The 18,588-nt window shown below is 35.7% G+C and overlaps 1 protein-coding gene across 2 annotated transcripts in view; it reads right to left on the bottom strand.

Moving 5' to 3' along the window:
- RNF217 (ring finger protein 217) overlaps positions 1-18,588 on the bottom strand; it is a 109,727-nt gene that overhangs the window by 12,178 nt on the left and 78,961 nt on the right. For both annotated transcript variants that reach the window (XM_090279809.1, XM_090279808.1), the window contains one exon: positions 8,855-9,019. In XM_090279809.1, the coding sequence (XP_090135935.1) occupies positions 8,855-9,019 (165 nt within the window). The remainder of the gene's footprint in view (positions 1-8,854; positions 9,020-18,588) is intronic.

Below are 18,588 nucleotides of genomic sequence, written 5' to 3'. Positions count from 1 at the left end.
CCCCAATTTTCTTTTTCTTCTTTAATGTACTTCCTTTGAGCCCATGCTTCATGTTCTCAGAAATCTTCAGATGCCAGTTTTCCCTCCACATTCATCTTCACTCTCTCCCCCCTCTGTGACTGTACATCACTTAGCCTGTCAATAGTATGGGTACTGCCACATCCTAACAATTCCTTCCTTTAATTCCACATGACCTTCTAGCCAATAATTTCCCTCACCCTTCCATTTTTACCAAGCTTCTTAAAAGCATATTCTACACTCACTGCTTTTCTTACCTTCTCAGTTGGCTGCAACCCCATGTTACCGGAACATCCAGATCAGCTACGTTTCTCCAGGAAACATTCATTCATTCATGCATTCAACAAATATTTATTTGTCCATTGATAAAATCTGATATGGTCTTGCCCTTAAAGGGCTTATAGTCTAAGGCGTAGAAAGCCATGAATCAATTGTACAAATAAATATGCACTCATAAGCTAGGACACATGCTATGAAGAAAAAGAACAAGTTGTGAAGAAAGTACTTAATAGGGGGAGTTTGATTTGGTCTAAGGATCAGAAGAGGCTTCTCTAAGGAAGGGGCATTTGATCTGAGAAATGAAGGTCAAGTAGCAGTTCACTAGTTCAGAGGACTCAGAGGTAGGGAGAGCATCCCCAGCTCAGCACATCTGTGAAACTGTCTCCATGAAAGGAGAAGCAACCTGCACTAGCCCTGCCAAAGCATTCCTCACTTTAACATTTAAAAACTCTTTAATCATCTATATCCCTCCACTCAAACCCTCTACTCTCCCTGTTGATAAGATCTAAAAGGGCCCAGATCATATTCATCTTGTTTATTGTTTTCTTTTCCTAAGTATTTTTCTTTATTACATTTTATAGATTATATTGTCACAATAGTTCCATTTTTTCCCCTTTGCTCCCCACAGCTCAGCACGCCCCTCCCCCAGCAATCCCTCCCTTCCCCAGTCCATGCCCACGGGTCATGCATGCAATCGCTCCGGTTTCTCCTTTTCCTATGTTATTACTATTTTAGAATTAATTCATTAATTGATTTCTTTTTATAACAATAAAAAATATAACACCCCCCCCCCCGCCCCCCAGGCTTTGGATCCTTTATATTCTTATAGAGGACAGTGGGCGACGGTCTCCTGCTCTTCTAGCTGCTTCAAGCTGGGCGTGGTCGTCGTCCTGCCTACCCTTGGGTCCAGTATTCCCTAATAAGAGAGGGGGTGTGGGGGGGGAAGGTGGCCTTCCAAGAGACTTGCAAAGGTCCTGTCACATAGCATCTTCTCAATAAATACTAATTTAAAAAAACCGATGAGTATTATCCATGACCTTCTAATGATCAAATCCAATTTTTACATTCTTATCTAATTGTATCTCTCAGTGTCATTAAATCAGTTGATCACTACCTCCTTCTGACCTTTTATATACTTTTGCTTCAATATCACCATTTTTCTAGGTACTCCTCATATCTCCCCTAGGCCTCTATTTCTTCACATATCCCTCATTCCAAACATGGCTCACCACTTTGAACATGCTCTTCGGATAATCTCTCCCATACTCAAATGGTTTCAATGTCCTTCAACAAGATCTAATTTCTTAATTCCCACTGTGGACTTGGATCCTGAGCTGCAGACTCATGTAGCATGTATTTGCTGGTCAGATATATATACCCATATGCCTTAAAGCCATTTCAAACTCAAATAAGAAAAACCAGATTCATCACCATTCCCTGTCCTCCTGACCCAACAACAACAAAATAATACTAGGTCCATTCTCCATATTTGACCTCAGTTTATAATATCACCATCCATTTAGACACCCAAGCTAGGTCTCTGGTGGGTATACTCTTTTTATTTCCCACATCCAAGGTCAGATAGCTTTAGGTCCAAGATACCTATCTAATCCTTCTCCTCTTCTCCAGCTTTTTGAGCACTAGCTTAGCTCATACTGTCCTCACTTCCTTCTAGATGTCTACAACAACATCTAATCAACAACAACCCACCTAAAATATAAATCTGATACCACCATTCCCATGCTTACAGCTTTTCAGTCTGGTGGATAAAACCCACGTTTCTTAACATTGCATGCAAAGCTCAGGCCTGTTTGCTTCTACAGCCCCTCCTTTTACCACTTCCTTCTGTGAGCCTTACTCGAAAGGAACCACAAAGTACTTGTGGCTGTTTTCTACAGCTCGCACTTCCTGGCTCTGTGCCCTTGCACTCTTCATTGTAAGGCTCCCATTCCTGGATACCATCTATCATGCCAAAATCTGACCAATGATCTTTGACAACCCAGCTCTTTCTGGATTCCCCAAGATGAATGAGATGTCCCTTTCACCATGAACCCTCTTACTCTATGCAAAGCCCTCCTCAAGTGCAATAGCCTTTGATCATAGTGAGTGTAACTACTGTGTCGCCCCTTCTGTGAGATTCATGAGAAAAAGGACCATGTTTGATGAGCATAGAATGGATTCTCACTATAAGTCCATATAAGGAGGAAAGAAAAATGGCACTCATTCATTCAAGAATTTTCTGTTTAGTGTGACACAGGACCCAGCACTGCTCTAAATGCTAAAGGTACATTAAGAACCAAAATAGATCAAAATCCATGCTCTCAGGCTGTAAAATACAACCACTGTTTTAAATGATAATAAGTTATATGGTGCTACAGGGAAACAATAAAGCATAAAAAGGGTCATTTTACCCATTAATGTAGGGGAAGGTAGTTACTGAGAAGCTGAATTTTGTTCAGACATGAAGGGTAGGGGTTAGGGGGCTGGTCATCCAGACATCTGAAAAATGAATATTCCAGACAAAGGGAAAAAGCAAGTATAGAGGCCCTGAGAAGGGAACATGCCCAATGTTTCTGAAGCCCAGCAAGGACGGCAGTGTCACTGGAGGAAGATGAAGGATGTAGAAGGTGATGTCAGATGAATAATGGCATTGAGGTGTGTCCACGGTGTGACCTTATAGGATCATTATAAGAAACAGCTCTTGCTTTGTGTGAGATGAGAGCCACATAAGGTTTTGAGAAGAGGATGATGTAATCTGCTTGTGTTTAATAGCCTCGGTCTGGTTTCTGTGTCAAGAATACTGTGAAGAGTGAGAAAACAGTCCAGAGGCTATTGCAAAAATCTTAGAGAAAGATGATGATGCCCTGTAACCACAGCAATGACAGTGGGGGTGCTGAGATGTGGTCAAATTCTGAATATATCTCAAGGTACAATCTATACAACTTCATGACTCATGAACCTGGGGTATGAGAGAAAGAGTGTCTGGGATGATAGAAATTTTTGACCTGAGCAGCTAGAGCGTTGGAGTCGCTATTTACTGAGGTGGGGAATGAAGAGAAGAACCTCTTGGGGACAGGAGGATACACCGTGTTGGAGAAGTCTATTAAGGTAAATGAAGACACTGAGCAGGCATTTGAGTGTATGCCTTTCCTCATAGACCCCCAAACCTTTGTTCGGCTATTGGCTGCTGCCACCAGTAAAACCTGCACCCTGTTTTGAATTAGAAGTTGAGTTTGCTGCAGAAAAAAAGCAGCTCTTAAAACTTGAAATGAAAATAAAAATAAACAGATCATCTAAGAAAGCTTTAGATCCTTTGGCAAAACTGGCCCCGTTGCATTCATATGAAAACATTCCCCTTTCTACATGGCTCACTACACTTCATCCCTCTTGGGAGCCTTCACCTGTAACAGTAAGGGCTCTCAGCCCCTTGGAAATGCTTCAGAATTTTTGTTTTGTAGGGGGATGTTTTGTAGTTGCAAAGATGGCTGATGTTGGCATTTATGGCTGTGTCCTGCAATGCTGGGGCCATCCTGCATAGAATTTTCTAATGCATTAGACATTCATGTAGATGAAAATCTGTTTATAAATATCTGAAGATATACATTACCTTAAATCCAAAGGTATACATTATAAATAGGGAAAAAAATTTGACTGCTTTTTTGTATCTTTTAATGTCTTGGTACCTGCACGTTTACATGTTGAAATACTTACAGTTTCATTATAATAGTTTCACTTATTTCTATTTTGTTATATTTAGGACAATATATTAATTTTTAAATAAAATGTTATATGTAGTCACATTTTAATTTAATCTCAGGATAGTAAACAAATTTTAAAATTATTTGTCATAAAAATGGGGTATTGGCTGTAATGCAGTTTATATCCTAGAAAGTATTAGTCATCAATCAGACTCTCCTCACAACTAAGGTGTCAACTTTGGGACACCAAGAAAACAGTAGCAGTGATAACCATTACTCCAAAAGTTGTGATTTCAAGCAATGTGGAGAATTAAAATGGATAATTAGTACTCAAGGAGAAGTTATTTTATTTTCTGAATGGGCACTATTTGAAAGCAGCCATGGGCCCCTCACTGAATGTGGTTTTGTAGTAGTGTGAGCGGTACCCGAGAATTGCACAATTTTCTCTAAGATCTAACATTAATACTCTTAAGTTCTTCCGCAACCACAGATGTGGCTTTTGTGCTAATTTTTTTGTGAACTGGGGAAAATTAAGCATTATCTCTGAAAATACATTCTTGCCCACATCACTCTATTATAGGATTAAAGAGAATAAAATATCTAAAAGGAAATATAATGACAAGCATAATGAATAATTAAAACCTGGATGGCACATTGGAACTTCGCATCTTAGTATAACATCTAGGGATTTGAAGGGACAACATATGTATAAAACTACACTGGAGACTGACATGTAGTAAACATCAGTATATGTTAGACAGTATTATTATTATTATTATTACTCCACTAATACCAAAAAGACAAGAGTGTTATACAATGGCATTTTCATAAATGAAATAAAGATGGCATATCAGAATTCAGCACTCCCTATTCACATCTTAGCATTTCTTTAAAAAAATATAAAAATGAATATTTAGCCACCTAAAATGGGGAACATGTATGCTGATCCTGGAATAAAATAAATGACTTCATTACTCATTAATTCATACATTACACTGCTTATCTATTAGCCTATGAAAATGTATAATTCCCTAATTAATTATCTTTATTCAATGTCTTAGAAAATGTCCTAAATTGAGATGTGAGATTATTTTCTAATCACGAGCTATTTCAAATACTTTAAAAATTAGAGATAACAATGTAATAGATGTTCATGGATTCACCACCACATTTAAAAATGTTAACATGTTGCAATATTTCCCTCAGAAATATTTTTTGAAGAGACAATGCTTCTTTATATACTGCCTTCTTTTATAATTGTTTCTTAATTTTAACTTCCTGTTTACTTTAAACTGGCTTATGTCAAATTATTAGTTAAAAGACCTGATGATGGGTTTATTTCCCTTTTGAAAGTACCTATGTTAAAAATATATAGTCAAGAGGGCAGAAATCTGGCATTTGGAAAAATGTGGTCTTAACAATTTAAAACTTCACAAAGAAAAACCATGATATGGTTAACAGTCAAAGCCTGGTTAAAAGAAGTAACACTAACTGATACTAAACCTTTTGAGGAACAACCAGATGATTGGATCATTAATTATTATTAACAAAGTTCTCACCAACATTTTTAAAGGCTTCCTAACTGCTTTTAGTTTTGACAGTGTTTATAGTAATATTAGATAGGAATATTAAGATTTTAAATTCTTCTAAAATCTAAAATTTTCAGGTCTTTGGAAATATCCAGCAGGCAGTGTTGCTGCACATTTACAGTTAATTAAAATAAACGCTTATTTTAAAATTTATTTAAATAAACAGACAAAATATATGTGTTGAAAAATAAAATTATATGCGGTGACCACTTTCTGTAATCAAAAACAGTAAAATAGATTTGGTTTAAAGACTCATAATGAGTGCACACTTCAGAATACTGTATTTCAAGTTTTCAAACAAAACATAAATTTAAAAAAAAACACCATTTGCACATAAAAATGGTTAAGATGTTAAATTTTGTGTATTTTTTTACCACAATAAAAAATAGCATTATGAATCCTGATATTTCCACAGTATTTCTTTAACAATTTATATTTTCAAATAGAGAGCTCATTTAAGTTGATAATGAAAAATATATCCCAGTCTGACTCATGTAAAGGTGCAAAAAATGTAAACATAAAGTTCAAAAAGGGGTATTACAAAGTCAAAAATATGTAAATTTATACTCAATCTAAAAGCAAAAAAGGCAATTCAAAATACAAGAGCAAAATATTTTCAAACTATTGAGTTAGAATTTTAAAACCACTTGAAATGCTAATAGGAAATGCTCATAGAGGAGCAATTTCTCAACTTTTTTCTGGTGGAATTACATATTGTCCTAATCTTTTTAGAGAGCAAATTGGCAATATGAACAAAATGCCCAAAACATTGATATCCTTTAACCCAGTGAGTCTACCTTTAGAAAATAAGCTTTTAAAGGTCCAAATACAGGGAAAAAAGATATACAGTAATCAAGATGAATATCATCAACACATTATTTGTGATATGTAGATATTAAAAAAACAGTTCCAACCCAAACAAAACTAACTTTGGTATCCAACAGCAAAATAATATTCAAGAGAATATTACATAAATAATAAAACAAATATTATGAATGCTACTTATAAGAAAGATCTGACATGTTAAGTAGAAAAATGAAAGATATCAAATTATCTGCCTACTACAATTAAAACTTAAAAAAAAAAATTACTAAAATAGGGAATGACCAAGGGGGCACACTAATACATTAACAGTGAGTATATTGGAGTGGCAGGATTCTGAATGAATTTTTTTCTTTTTCTTTTTCAAATTTCTATCATATGTTATATAATGTTTATAAATAAAACAATCATTTAAAAATCAGAATTATTGTTAAAATTATGAATCAATCTAAACAACTATACCTATGCATAGTACAAAAATATAAATATACTTTGGTTACAATTAAATTTAAATACATTTATCATTATTGGAAAGATATTCTTATGAAAATATATAATCATTGTTTTGTTCACCTGGCAGTGTGTAAAGTTTCTCTTTTTCACAAACTCCTAGCAACTTTAATTTTTATATTTATAAATTTAAAAGGATTATGAAAATAAAGCCTTGGAGTATAAAATAAATATTAATTCATTAAGTAATTACTCCTCATAAATTTTATAAGAACAGAAATGTTTCATAGGGAAAATACAATTTTAAGGTCTGACAAAAAAAGAAAGTCACAAGTAAATGCAAAGCTTTAAAGTCATATACTTAAAAGAAAACTGAAATCAATCTTATTCAAAACAGGCAATAAAATATGACTTAAACTCACATGAATGTTACGGAACTTGAATCTCACCGGACAGTAAATTCTCTGCTACAAGGTAGTCAGGTAAACTGATTCCATCTTCCCTGGACTCTTTCCTTTCAGCTATTTGAAAAGTAATTCCTTTCAAAGCCCCCAACCTTATAGCTGTTACTTCTCAAGGGAATCAGCATGTATGCTTTCTCTTAACTGTTTATATTTGTTAAAACTGGGGGAAATTGGTATTGCTTTCAGTCAAGTCCTTACAGTTGGCTGCCTTTTCTTTCCTGACATCAGAATCCACTTACTGTTAGATGTGGGATTACAGGAACAAATGTATGTTTTTATGTATTAACTCAATTCATTCTATATTTCCCCACTGCATAATGCTGCAGTATATAATCTTGCAGCTAGGCTAACCAGTACTTGTTTTCATAGCTTTCCAGAGAGATATAAAGTATACTTATGTTCGAAGTGTTAAGTAGAACTTCACAGCACTCCTAAATTCCTATTGGCCTTTATTTAGCTTAAAACTGAGTGGTAGCTTTCAATAAACAGAAGGGACAACAGAAAGGGGGAAAGGCTTTATTTTTTCACTGTTCATCAATGGATGGAGATTAAAATGTACTGAGCAACCGAATGCAGTGATCTGAAGAAGCCCTAAAATTGAAAAGGTAATTGCAGATAAATTTGTCTTCTACAGGGAAAACAAAGAAAGCTTTAGCACAAACATCTGTAGACCTCACTTTCAAGAGAGCCAGGTCACCTAAACTATTTCAAAAATTTCTTCCAATTGCTAAGAATGTGACATGTTACTTCAGGCAATGCTTTTACTTACTATATTACTATATGTATCAACTAGCATGTGAATTTGGCATAGTGGATCTGTGCATTATATTCATGCTCATTCATCAGCTTCAGATACACTTTTATCACTTCAAGTTAAATGATTAACTTAAAAATTTCTTTAGAACCCAAATTTCATTTTTCTGGTGCTAAGCATTCAGGCAGAAATTGCAGAATTGTTCTTAAGAGAAAATAAAGCCCACTTTAGACATGACTTTTAAAAATAAATTTGTCAAAAAGTGGAAACCACATATGGTAGACTGCACATAAACATACATACACATGTAATTTACTAATGTGATCTTAAAAAAAAAAACAAAAATACCCCAAACACTTCAAATTTCAACAATTCCTAACCTGCAAACATCGAATGCAGTTTTCTGGTTGGACTGACTTCCTGATTTCTCTAGTGACTATAGTCCATGTGTCCAACTGGAAATAATATTTTCATAAGTTTTACCCAGTACACATATCTCCATTTTTCAGTGCAAATTTGCAAGTTTAAAATCAATATTTATATGCAGCCTCCCTAAATTTTGAAAGGCAATGCAAATAAGAACATACATTGTTCCTATATAAAAATTTCAATTTAGTTACGTAATATAATCGCTCTTCTAAAATGAAACAACAAATATTCTTTTTCTCCACACCTGCAATAATAAAGTTATACACACAATTCACTTCAATATTGTAATAATATTATTCAATGATATCCAGATGCACACATTTCTTCCTTTCCTATTAAAGATGATCTCACCTTGCACTTTGGACACTTCTGGGCATTCCTCTGCCCATGTTCAATTTCGCTGGCCCAGTGACGCAACAGTTTGTCCCCTTTTTTGTACTCCTTGCAGTTAACACCTTCATGCCAAGGAGAGTGGCACTTAAAACACCAGATGAATTGGCAAGTGGGGCACTGGATCTGTGTAAAGAAAAGGAGGATTAAGTACTAGTAGAAATACTGAAAGTGTCTAAAGCCTAAAAATGGTGAACCTTGGGGAAATTAGCTAAAAGGTTATCATTTGTCCAGATTTAAAGTATCTCTCCTCTACAAGATGAACTACAATAAGCTACAACTATTCCGTTATTAAAGGAGTAAAAAATTGCCTTGGCATAGATGATTTGGCTTTTTGTATGCTATACTACAAATAAACACTTGGGACATTCTGGAAAACGATTTGGTCTTAAGAATGCCTCCTAGATTGAAACACAGAATAAAACCTGAAGGCTCACAATGCTCCAAATCCACACATTCAGACTGCTGCCCTTAAATTTGCCTTTCTCTTGACTCATTGCTCTTATCAATGGCTTCATTCAGTTTTATAAAAATCAAAACCCCACAGATGTTTCATCAAATTAAAAAAGCTGGCAACTGCTATACCATCTGCCATGAAGCACAACACAAACTAATGGACACTCCCCTTTTTAAAATTATAAAAAATAATACAAAGACCCTATTAGAAATATGTCACTCTTGAGGGTTCCGTGGCCTGTTAGGAAACCGTCAGAACAATGTCCATGTATTTTCATGATGTGGCTGTGTGTATTAAAGTGTGTGCATATTCACTGAAAATATTTGTCTTCCAGGTGACATGGAAGACTTGATCTGACTTCATTTTGAATGAGAGTGGAGTATCTCCTTCTCACACAGTATTTCTATTTCTGGTCCTCACTCTCTAAAAACACATGAACACAGCTTGACTTTCCTAGACCTGTTTGATTTAAGTGAGTTAATAAAATGTCTAACTATGAACAACACTGATAACTGACTAGTCTTCTCTGAGCTCCTGCATATTAACTACTTCACTGTAACATGCATGAATTTACTGACAGCATTTTGAAAATCAGTTGGAATTTCTTTTGATAAACTACACAAAAATCACTACTTCCTTTTTCTGGAAAATTACTTTTTTTGACAACAGTGGTTCCAATATATACATTAATTGAGTGGCAATTATAATCACAACTCTTCCTTTTATAATCTGAAGCACTACAGTTATCGCTTATGTTATGAATAGATAATGTTCTTCCCATGCAAATATGAACAAAAGGACCTGTCTTTTTAATTTATATCAAAATAAAATAATATTTTTTAATAAAATTTTAAAGTGTTTTATTTTTTGCAATTGTGTTATATGGTAATGTTTATAATGCTGCAACACATGCATTACTTAGTTTTATCAACAAAGTAATGCTGCAAAGTAGGTAAGAGCATTGCAGGTTTAGAGAGGAAGAAACACAAAGCTCAGAGATTAAATAACTTGCCCAAAGTAAAATAGCAAGTATATGTTAAAAAGAAATTTAGATAAAATGTTTGGCTCCAATGCCAGAGCTTTTTCACTGTGCCTAACCCCCTTCTCACACCAAACAGCATTCTTTCTTTGATAATTAAAAACAAACTGCAGAAGTCAAACAAGGTTATGTGATTAAACTATTCGGTAGGTCACAATCTTCTATGGTTACCAAAATAAGAAATTTGAAAATGTTTTCAAGATTTTATTCACATAAATTAAGAAAATCCTTGTGTTTTTTAGAAAAAGCGACATTCCTAGTCAATCACTTAACACGTTTTTGGCCGGCAATTTTACGCAGAGGCTATCTCATGTCACCGGCTATTATTTCGTAACGGAGTATGAAAGTGAAACAGTCTAATAAACTTCAGTATACTTTACTTATACATAATGAATTGAAATGAAACTTTGTACATATCTTCTATATACATTTTAATAACTTTTGTGGTATAATAAACTGTATAGCAATCACCTAAATGCAATTGCACACAACAGGTTTTGCAAATATATCTGGTTTTGCTGTGCTTTCCTTTTGAAGAGCATACACTGCATGTTCTAGTTGCATTCTTTTTTATGCCAGTGACTATTTTCCTAAAACGTGGTCCTTTAGTTGTCCTGAAAGCCTGAATGGTGAATCAATGTAAGGAGCTCGTTCAGAGGTACCAGAAGTGCCAGGTTCTATGCTGCACTCATTTAAATCAGCAGCTATCCATTCCCTAGCTACTCGTAGTAGAAACTTTTTGTATCTTATTTTATTTTGAAAATTGTAATGACGGTAAATGTTGAACGCATTGAATAAAGCGCAATTGACCAGAAGGAAGGCCACTTTCTTATCCCACTTTATGGTTTTTCAAAAGATACTGCTGTTGGCCAAATACTGGTCTGCTCCATCGCCTCCTTTCATGTACTTGCTGTAGTCTAATACGCACGCAGGTTTAACTACGTCTCCCGCAGAATTCCTCTTTCGCTTTCCAGTGGATTTCACAGAGGCATCGTGAATAGGTGATATTATATTCGCTAGTCTTTTATCTTTCCATGATATAAGAACAATGAGTCCTTTCCGTAAAACGTCACTTCCTCTCTCTGAAGATTCTTTGACTTTTAGTACCTTTGGCAAACCACGGTTCTCCCTTATGGTACCACAGATTAGTGTTTTATTTTCTAGTAACATTTCAGCTGTAGCAATGCTATTACAATAATTATCTTGATATACATGGTGCCAAGAATCAGGATATGGCTCTAAGAGAGAAAATATAGTTTCTTGTAGCTTTTTGGCTTCACCCAAATAGATCTCGAAGTTGCAAATGTAGTCAGTCTCACTTTCACAAAGCATTCTCACTAAAATCCCAAATTTTGTTATTTTTGCTGGATTATATGTTCTGAAGCTGATACATCCTCTATATGGTACCATTGCTTCACCTAGGGATAACTCCTGTTTAGGTATATACAAAGACTGAAATTTGGGAATAAAGTAATCCAAAAGAGGTCTAATTTTATATAGTCTGTCTTCACTAGATGTATTTTGTGAATTATCACTGAGATAGGAAAATGTAAGAATTTGCTCGAACCTCTTTCTGTTCATAGTTTTAGGAAATACTGGTGCTTCAATCAAAGAGTCCATTGTCCAGTAATCTCTCCAATGTGATTTTTTGTTTGTCCCATCAGTAGCAATAAACTGAGAAACTTCTTTATATCGCCAGTGGTAAATTCCACCCATGGTGATATTTTAGCAGTTTTTATAAAATTGTTCCATTTGGTGGTGGTATAAATTGGTTTGAGAAACAATTAAATCAAAAAACTATTATCAAAAAGTAAATCTGTCATTTAACTGATGCTTTGTGGATCACTAAGTTCGACAGTTACACTAGAAATATTAGAATAATCCTCTAAAGTTGGTGTAATATCATTTTCAATACACTCTTCTTCAAAATCACTTTCACTTTCAGATTCTGTTACATTTCTTTTTTACCATTTTGGTGGTCTAATATCAGATTGATAACTGTCTTCTGATAAACTATCAGTTTCCAAATTACAACAATATATTTCAAAATCACTCAGGACAATCAGATAAAGCATCTGCATATAATTCACTGAAAAATTCTTCACCGTCATGATCTGTCATGGTTGAAATTTCTGTAATACTAAAATTGTGACAAAAATCTAAATATCATGAAAAATAATTTTTTTATAATAAAGTGAACATGATTGAAAAATATGAAGATTTTACAATCTCCTATATTACCCTAAATTTTAGAAATTGAAATAGCTAATGCAAGTGCAAACACAAGCTAACTTGTGATCGATTAGCAACATTTGGGCATGAAAACACGAGCTAACTCATGACCAGTCAACGTTTGGGCATGAAAACACGAGTTAACTCGTGACCAGTCAATAACATTGTGGACAGAAAAACACAAGGTAACTCGTAAATGGTCAACAACATTTGGGCACAAAAACATCAGTTAACTCGTGACCAGTCAACAATGTTTGGGCAGGAAAACTCGAGTTAACTCGTCACTGGTGAACAATGTGTTAACCAATTTTGCCTTTTCTGATCATTAAAGTGTAAATAAGTCATATTTAAAGTAAGAAGACTGAGTGAAAGTGTGTGAGGTCCAGATGATAAAAGAATATAAAATGATCATTCCCCCATGTCATTGAACCATGAAGAAAAGAACTAAATATTACATAGGGCTTAAATGAAAGTAATTTTCAAATGTAATGCATGAAATGGGGAAGATATCAGAAGATTTTGCTCTCCCTCATGTATCTGCCATTATGTCAGATGGGTCTAAATACTTAATTCAGTTCTGTTACATTAGACATTATTCATAATTATAAACCACTGGACTCTAGCGTCACCGAATTAAAAAAAAATCCTCTGGTTTTAAATGTCAGTCTTAGATTATATTTATGAAATGACTAGAAGAAAGAATGTAATGGTACTTTGAAGCTGGAATTAACTCTATGGATGTTAGACACTATAATAGTACAAGAATCTTTGGGTCCAAGGGCTGAACTACCACATCTATGAATCTCTAATGAAGACAATTAGAATTGTATGATTCTCCTAAGATCTCAGAATGATAAGGAATATGACACTTGGTGTCAATACTAGGGACTGTATCTATCAATTACTCGTAATAAATAACTAAATGCTAATGCAGATCCTACTGTCAACCCTCCCCAATAACACAAACTTGGTGGCAAACTATAAAGGAGTTTTACATCAACCTCTCAAGTAAAGATGAGTAATTTAAATTCAGACTTGATTGCTTACTGTCTCTCACTGAAAACATTCAAGTAACCATCTTTGCTTTGGATTTAAAAATAAAAGGATTAATAGCTAACTTCAACCACCTTGTTATTCAGAGACTGCACCTGAATGGTCTCAATACTGACTCTTCAGTCTGAAGATGCCTTATGCATTCTGACCTTAACCATATTCAAAACTGGCCTCATATGACACACATGGAGACATCAACACTGCATTTTCTTCCAGTGCTTGATTTACACTTAATTCTCCACATGAAATGCCATCTCACAAGCACAGATTCCTACAGAGTGCCTGCCCTCTGAGTAATTATCTTCACACAGAGGTCGCCATGCTCTTTCCTCCCTATCAAAATGTTGTCAGAGGAGCAGCACCATTAGCATCACCTGGAAGCTTACTGGAAGCAAAGAATTCATGCCACACCCAAGACCTACTGAATCAGAGCTGCATTTAATAAGGTCCCCACATGATTCCTAGACAAGCTGAAGTTTGAGAAGCATTGCTCTATACCATGTGACCCCACCTCCCTGGCCACAACTGATTTACACCAGGAATGAAGCCCTATGCCACAAGCAGGTATCTGGTGGCCGGCATGCATTTCGTGCACAGAGTGCCTACTGTTGAACAGGGATTAGCCAAGTCAGACTTTCTTTCTTGAGGAGTGAAATGGAGGTACACATACACTCTACCTTTGTTGCAGAGGCAAAGGTAGAGAACTTTTGACCCTAGTGCAGATCGCAGTAGAAGGGAACAGTAAAGGGGCCCTCATGCTACCAGAGCTAGTGTCCAATTCTTTGGGAGGCCTGCCGGAGTGGCTGCTGAGACTGCCTTCCTGCCCTTCCTGCCCTTCCTGCTTCGTGTGGAGCCTCACAAGTAAACCTCCTTAACTGACGTAGCTTGAGGGAGCACATCTCTGCTTCTTGTAATTGGAGAAAGTCCAATTAACACTATCTGTCTACTGAAATCTTACCCAGATCAAATGTTACTTGCTTCAAGATGTCTTCCTTGTTCATCCCAACCAGATTCAGTATCTGTCTTAACAGAATGTGTAGATGTCTAATCTCCCTAACAGCCTTCAAGTTCACTGAGGGCAAAGGCTGCACTTCATTCATTCTGTATTTCCTGAGTTAAGCAACACAGAGCTTCTGGCACAGAAGCTTAATTATTTATAAAATGAATTATTTTGCACACACCAAGTACTAAATATTGGCTAACATTAAATGAATTCAAAGAGAAGCCAACACATCTAATTTATGAGCAGTGACTGAGATGGCATTACTTCTTAGGTTAGCAGATGATATTTACTAAATATTTTATCTACATGACATTTTACTAAGCATCATGATTAAGATTAACGTGCAAACTCTTCTACAAGAGGCAGGGCTACAACTGTTTCAAGAATAAAGTTATCAGAGCTAGGAATCTTGATTAACTTGTCCCAGAATCCATGAAATGTAAAATAGCTTTATATTACATTTTTAACTTTTGAATTCCCTTAGGTTTCCTAGAAATCTGGGCTATAATAACACTCAGATGACAAGTTAAACCAACTCACTTTACCTAAGTAAATGGTATTTTCTCTTAACAGCTCATCATGCCAAATACAAAAATAACCCACAAAAAGAATTCAAAAAAGAGTTCAAAACCAAAGAGCACTCCAGTTAAGTATATCTTTGCATAAATTCTATATACTCCTCCATATACAATGGATTGGCCAAAAAGTCTGCATGTTGTTTTCTTTTCTGTAAAATAAGACACATTTTTCATTTTCACCAATAACTTTATTGATATGGATAATTTGAGTATGTTGGCTATCTGCCACATGGTATAAGACTGATTGTTCTCAATTAATTTCTTAATTTGATTGCTATCAACTTCAGTTGGTCTACCCAACTGTGCAGCATTGTCCAGTGAAATCTCAAAACTTTGCAAACCACCTGACATGTTCAGTCAGTCATAGCACCTTATCCACACACTGCACAAATCTTTTTGCATTTCAGTTGGATTTCTACCATTCTTGAAATAGTAAAGCATAATATGTCAAAAATGTGTATTTTTTTCCACCTTCAATATTAAAATGGCTACACAAAAATTCACCAATTTGGTAAGTTTTTAAAAAATGCATGCTGATAGGACAGCTGTCACAATACAATCTAATAAAATTGTTTCAAGTGAAGTTAAAGACTACTAAGATCTACTAGAGCCATCTTATGGGAAAAAATCAAATGGATTTGTTGGCCAACCCAATTAATTATTTTTAAATAAATCACAAAATCATTGCCTATCAAACTCAAAATACTGGATAATATCCATGTGTAAATTTAGCATTACAAATGAAAACTAAGTTTTCCAAGAAGAATTTGCGTTTTTAGAACTTCAGGTTAAGATAAATACTCAATAAATAATAAAACGTATTCATCAATTCACCTGCTCATACAACAAATATTTATTGAGCACCTTCAAGCAGCAGGTGCTAAGTATACTGATTTTAGGCACTCGTCCTCAAGGTATTTACTGAAGGCAGACAGATATAAGCCCAGAGAGGTAAATAACTACGTACTAACAGAGTAGAAGCTTAGACAAGTGGGTGCCAAGGGAAAGATGCTTCATGGAAGGCTGGAGAGAACATGGCCTTGAAATATGAGTGGAATGTCACTGGGACAGTGATGGTCTGAGACAAGGTGCAGTGGAGAATAGCAAGCGTTCTAGTGTAGCTCAAACAGAGACATCACATCAACTGGCTTGAGCCTTGCCAAAGTATCCAAAAACTGGGTCCAATTAGTCTTCCATTAATGTACCTCTACTCTTGTTATTTCTCTCAAAATACACTGTGGTCCAAAAACTCCTCATATGAAACGTGGAAAACTTATGGCTGTCAAACTAGGGTATGCCTAAAGAAACTGACCAATATGTAAAGAGGCCAATCTCATAGTTATAAAAGGTTTTGTAACAACTTGATGGTTTTCTTGAAGAGGAGAAGATTCTGAAGAAATGCAGGGCATTAGAAAGAGGAAAGAAGTCTTTGATGTTCAAGGAAGGACTCTTTCCTCCACTAAGAGATCCAATCTTACAGCAAGAATGGCAGAGGAGAAAGGTTCTCCTCAAGGGAAAGCACAGTGTGACTTCTTGCTAATTATTGGTGTGTTTCAAATGTGTATCATTGTAGTTTGACATCTGTATACATCACAAAGTGATCACTACCAAAAATCTAATCACTATCTTGTACCACACAATTGACACCCTTCACCATGTTGAATGGCCCATCACCCGTAACCCACTTTCACACAGGTTACCATCAATGTGTTCTCTGTATCTGTGAGTTCATTTTTGTTTTGCTCAGATCTGGGTTTTTTCCCCCTTTTTGCTTTGATTCTTATTCCCTACGGTTTTATCTCCTACTTGAAGATTTATCCCTGATGGAAGCACCAGGGCCACATGGGCTTCACGAGGCACTGCTTCCAGGTCATTATCCAAATTTGGCCAAGTTACCCTTCCCTTCATTTTTCACAGAATCACTGAAACTAAGCTGGAAAATGAAACAGAAACTTCCTTAAGGGTTGGGGACAAAAGCACAGAGTAGCACATGGCAAGATAATCCATATGTATATATAGTAGTTATTCATATAAATAACTTCCAGGCTCTTTTCACATATGCAACAAACTATTTATTGCAAAACACATTCACTTCAGTGCTAGCTTTTCTTTTCAACTGAGAGGCATGCTGGGGTTTTTTTTCCTTTAAAAAAGAGTCCTCTCTCCCCAGTGTGAAAATCCCGGTTTTATACAAAGCCATCTTGCTTCCATCACCTGGAAACACCTTTGAGCATTTACGGACTCCCTTCTAAAACTCAAGAAAGATCCAGAGAAGTATTAACTGGCTGAGTCTATTTCTTGTCTGAGGACCCACATCTTCATCAGGGATATAAAAGGTACCAGATTCTGTCCTGCTTTGTGTAGTTGAAGCTCGCAAGCCACAGCAATATGGTATCATCTTGTTTCCAATAGGATACAACACAATAAGGCTAACATTGCATAGAGATACCCCCATAACGTAGCCGGGAGCCAGCTAATTATATTGTCACGTGAGAAAATGGAAATATTTTCTCTGACAAACAGGTGAAAGCAGGAGAAAAAATAGATCTCAACCTGAAGGCAACAATGAATTCTTTCAAAATGGAAAGGAATGATTCTATAAGTACCAAGTTCCTAACAATGGACTGTTCAGTCAGTGCCTGGGCTACCTTGGAGGCATTCGGTAGAGAAGATTCATGCACACATTGACTACTGTGTTAGGTTCCCTTACAGGTCTGAGAGGGTAAATGTGGTCAAGTGAGAATACAGACTATGACAGGTGAAAATGTACAGCCCTAATGTCTTCCAGACCACTTTATAGTGAGCACCATACTGGGCTTACTCTTTCACCCATCACTCGGCAGGCCGTCAGAGAGAAACGATTCTTCACTTGTCTCTTGTGCTAAAGATCCAAGGGATGATGTAATACAGTGAAGGGGAAGAAAAAGAAACACTTTTTAGTCCCATTGCAGGTCAGTTTATGAGAGTTGTGAGTTTGATAAGTACAATTATTGTAGGTTTTACTTGTCAGACATAGGCTAAAATATCAGATGAATCCCGATAATTGGCTTTTGTTGTTAGAAGTTCAAGCACAAGTAAAGACTCTATGAAATATTAAGGCTAATTTGTACATTAAGAAAGAAACAAAGAACAACTTTAACAAAGCTAGAGGGAGAAATGCATCCTAATGAAATTTAGTAGAACTGTATCATAGCTGCATTTTTCAAAGGCAACATATATAACACACCATTTGTTTAAGCTGGCTTCTTTAAACTGGGCTAGATGACGTCACCTTTCTCTCCCTCACAAATCTACACTAGCAACCATCATTTAAGAAGCAACATTTATTTTCTA

Source organism: Furipterus horrens, unplaced genomic scaffold (genome assembly GCF_987537825.1).
Source record: "Furipterus horrens unplaced genomic scaffold, mFurHor1.1.pri manual_scaffold_6, whole genome shotgun sequence".
Lineage (NCBI taxonomy): Eukaryota > Metazoa > Chordata > Mammalia > Chiroptera > Furipteridae > Furipterus > Furipterus horrens.
Note: the sequence above shows the minus strand (reverse complement) of the source record. Positions and strands in the feature narration are given on the sequence as shown.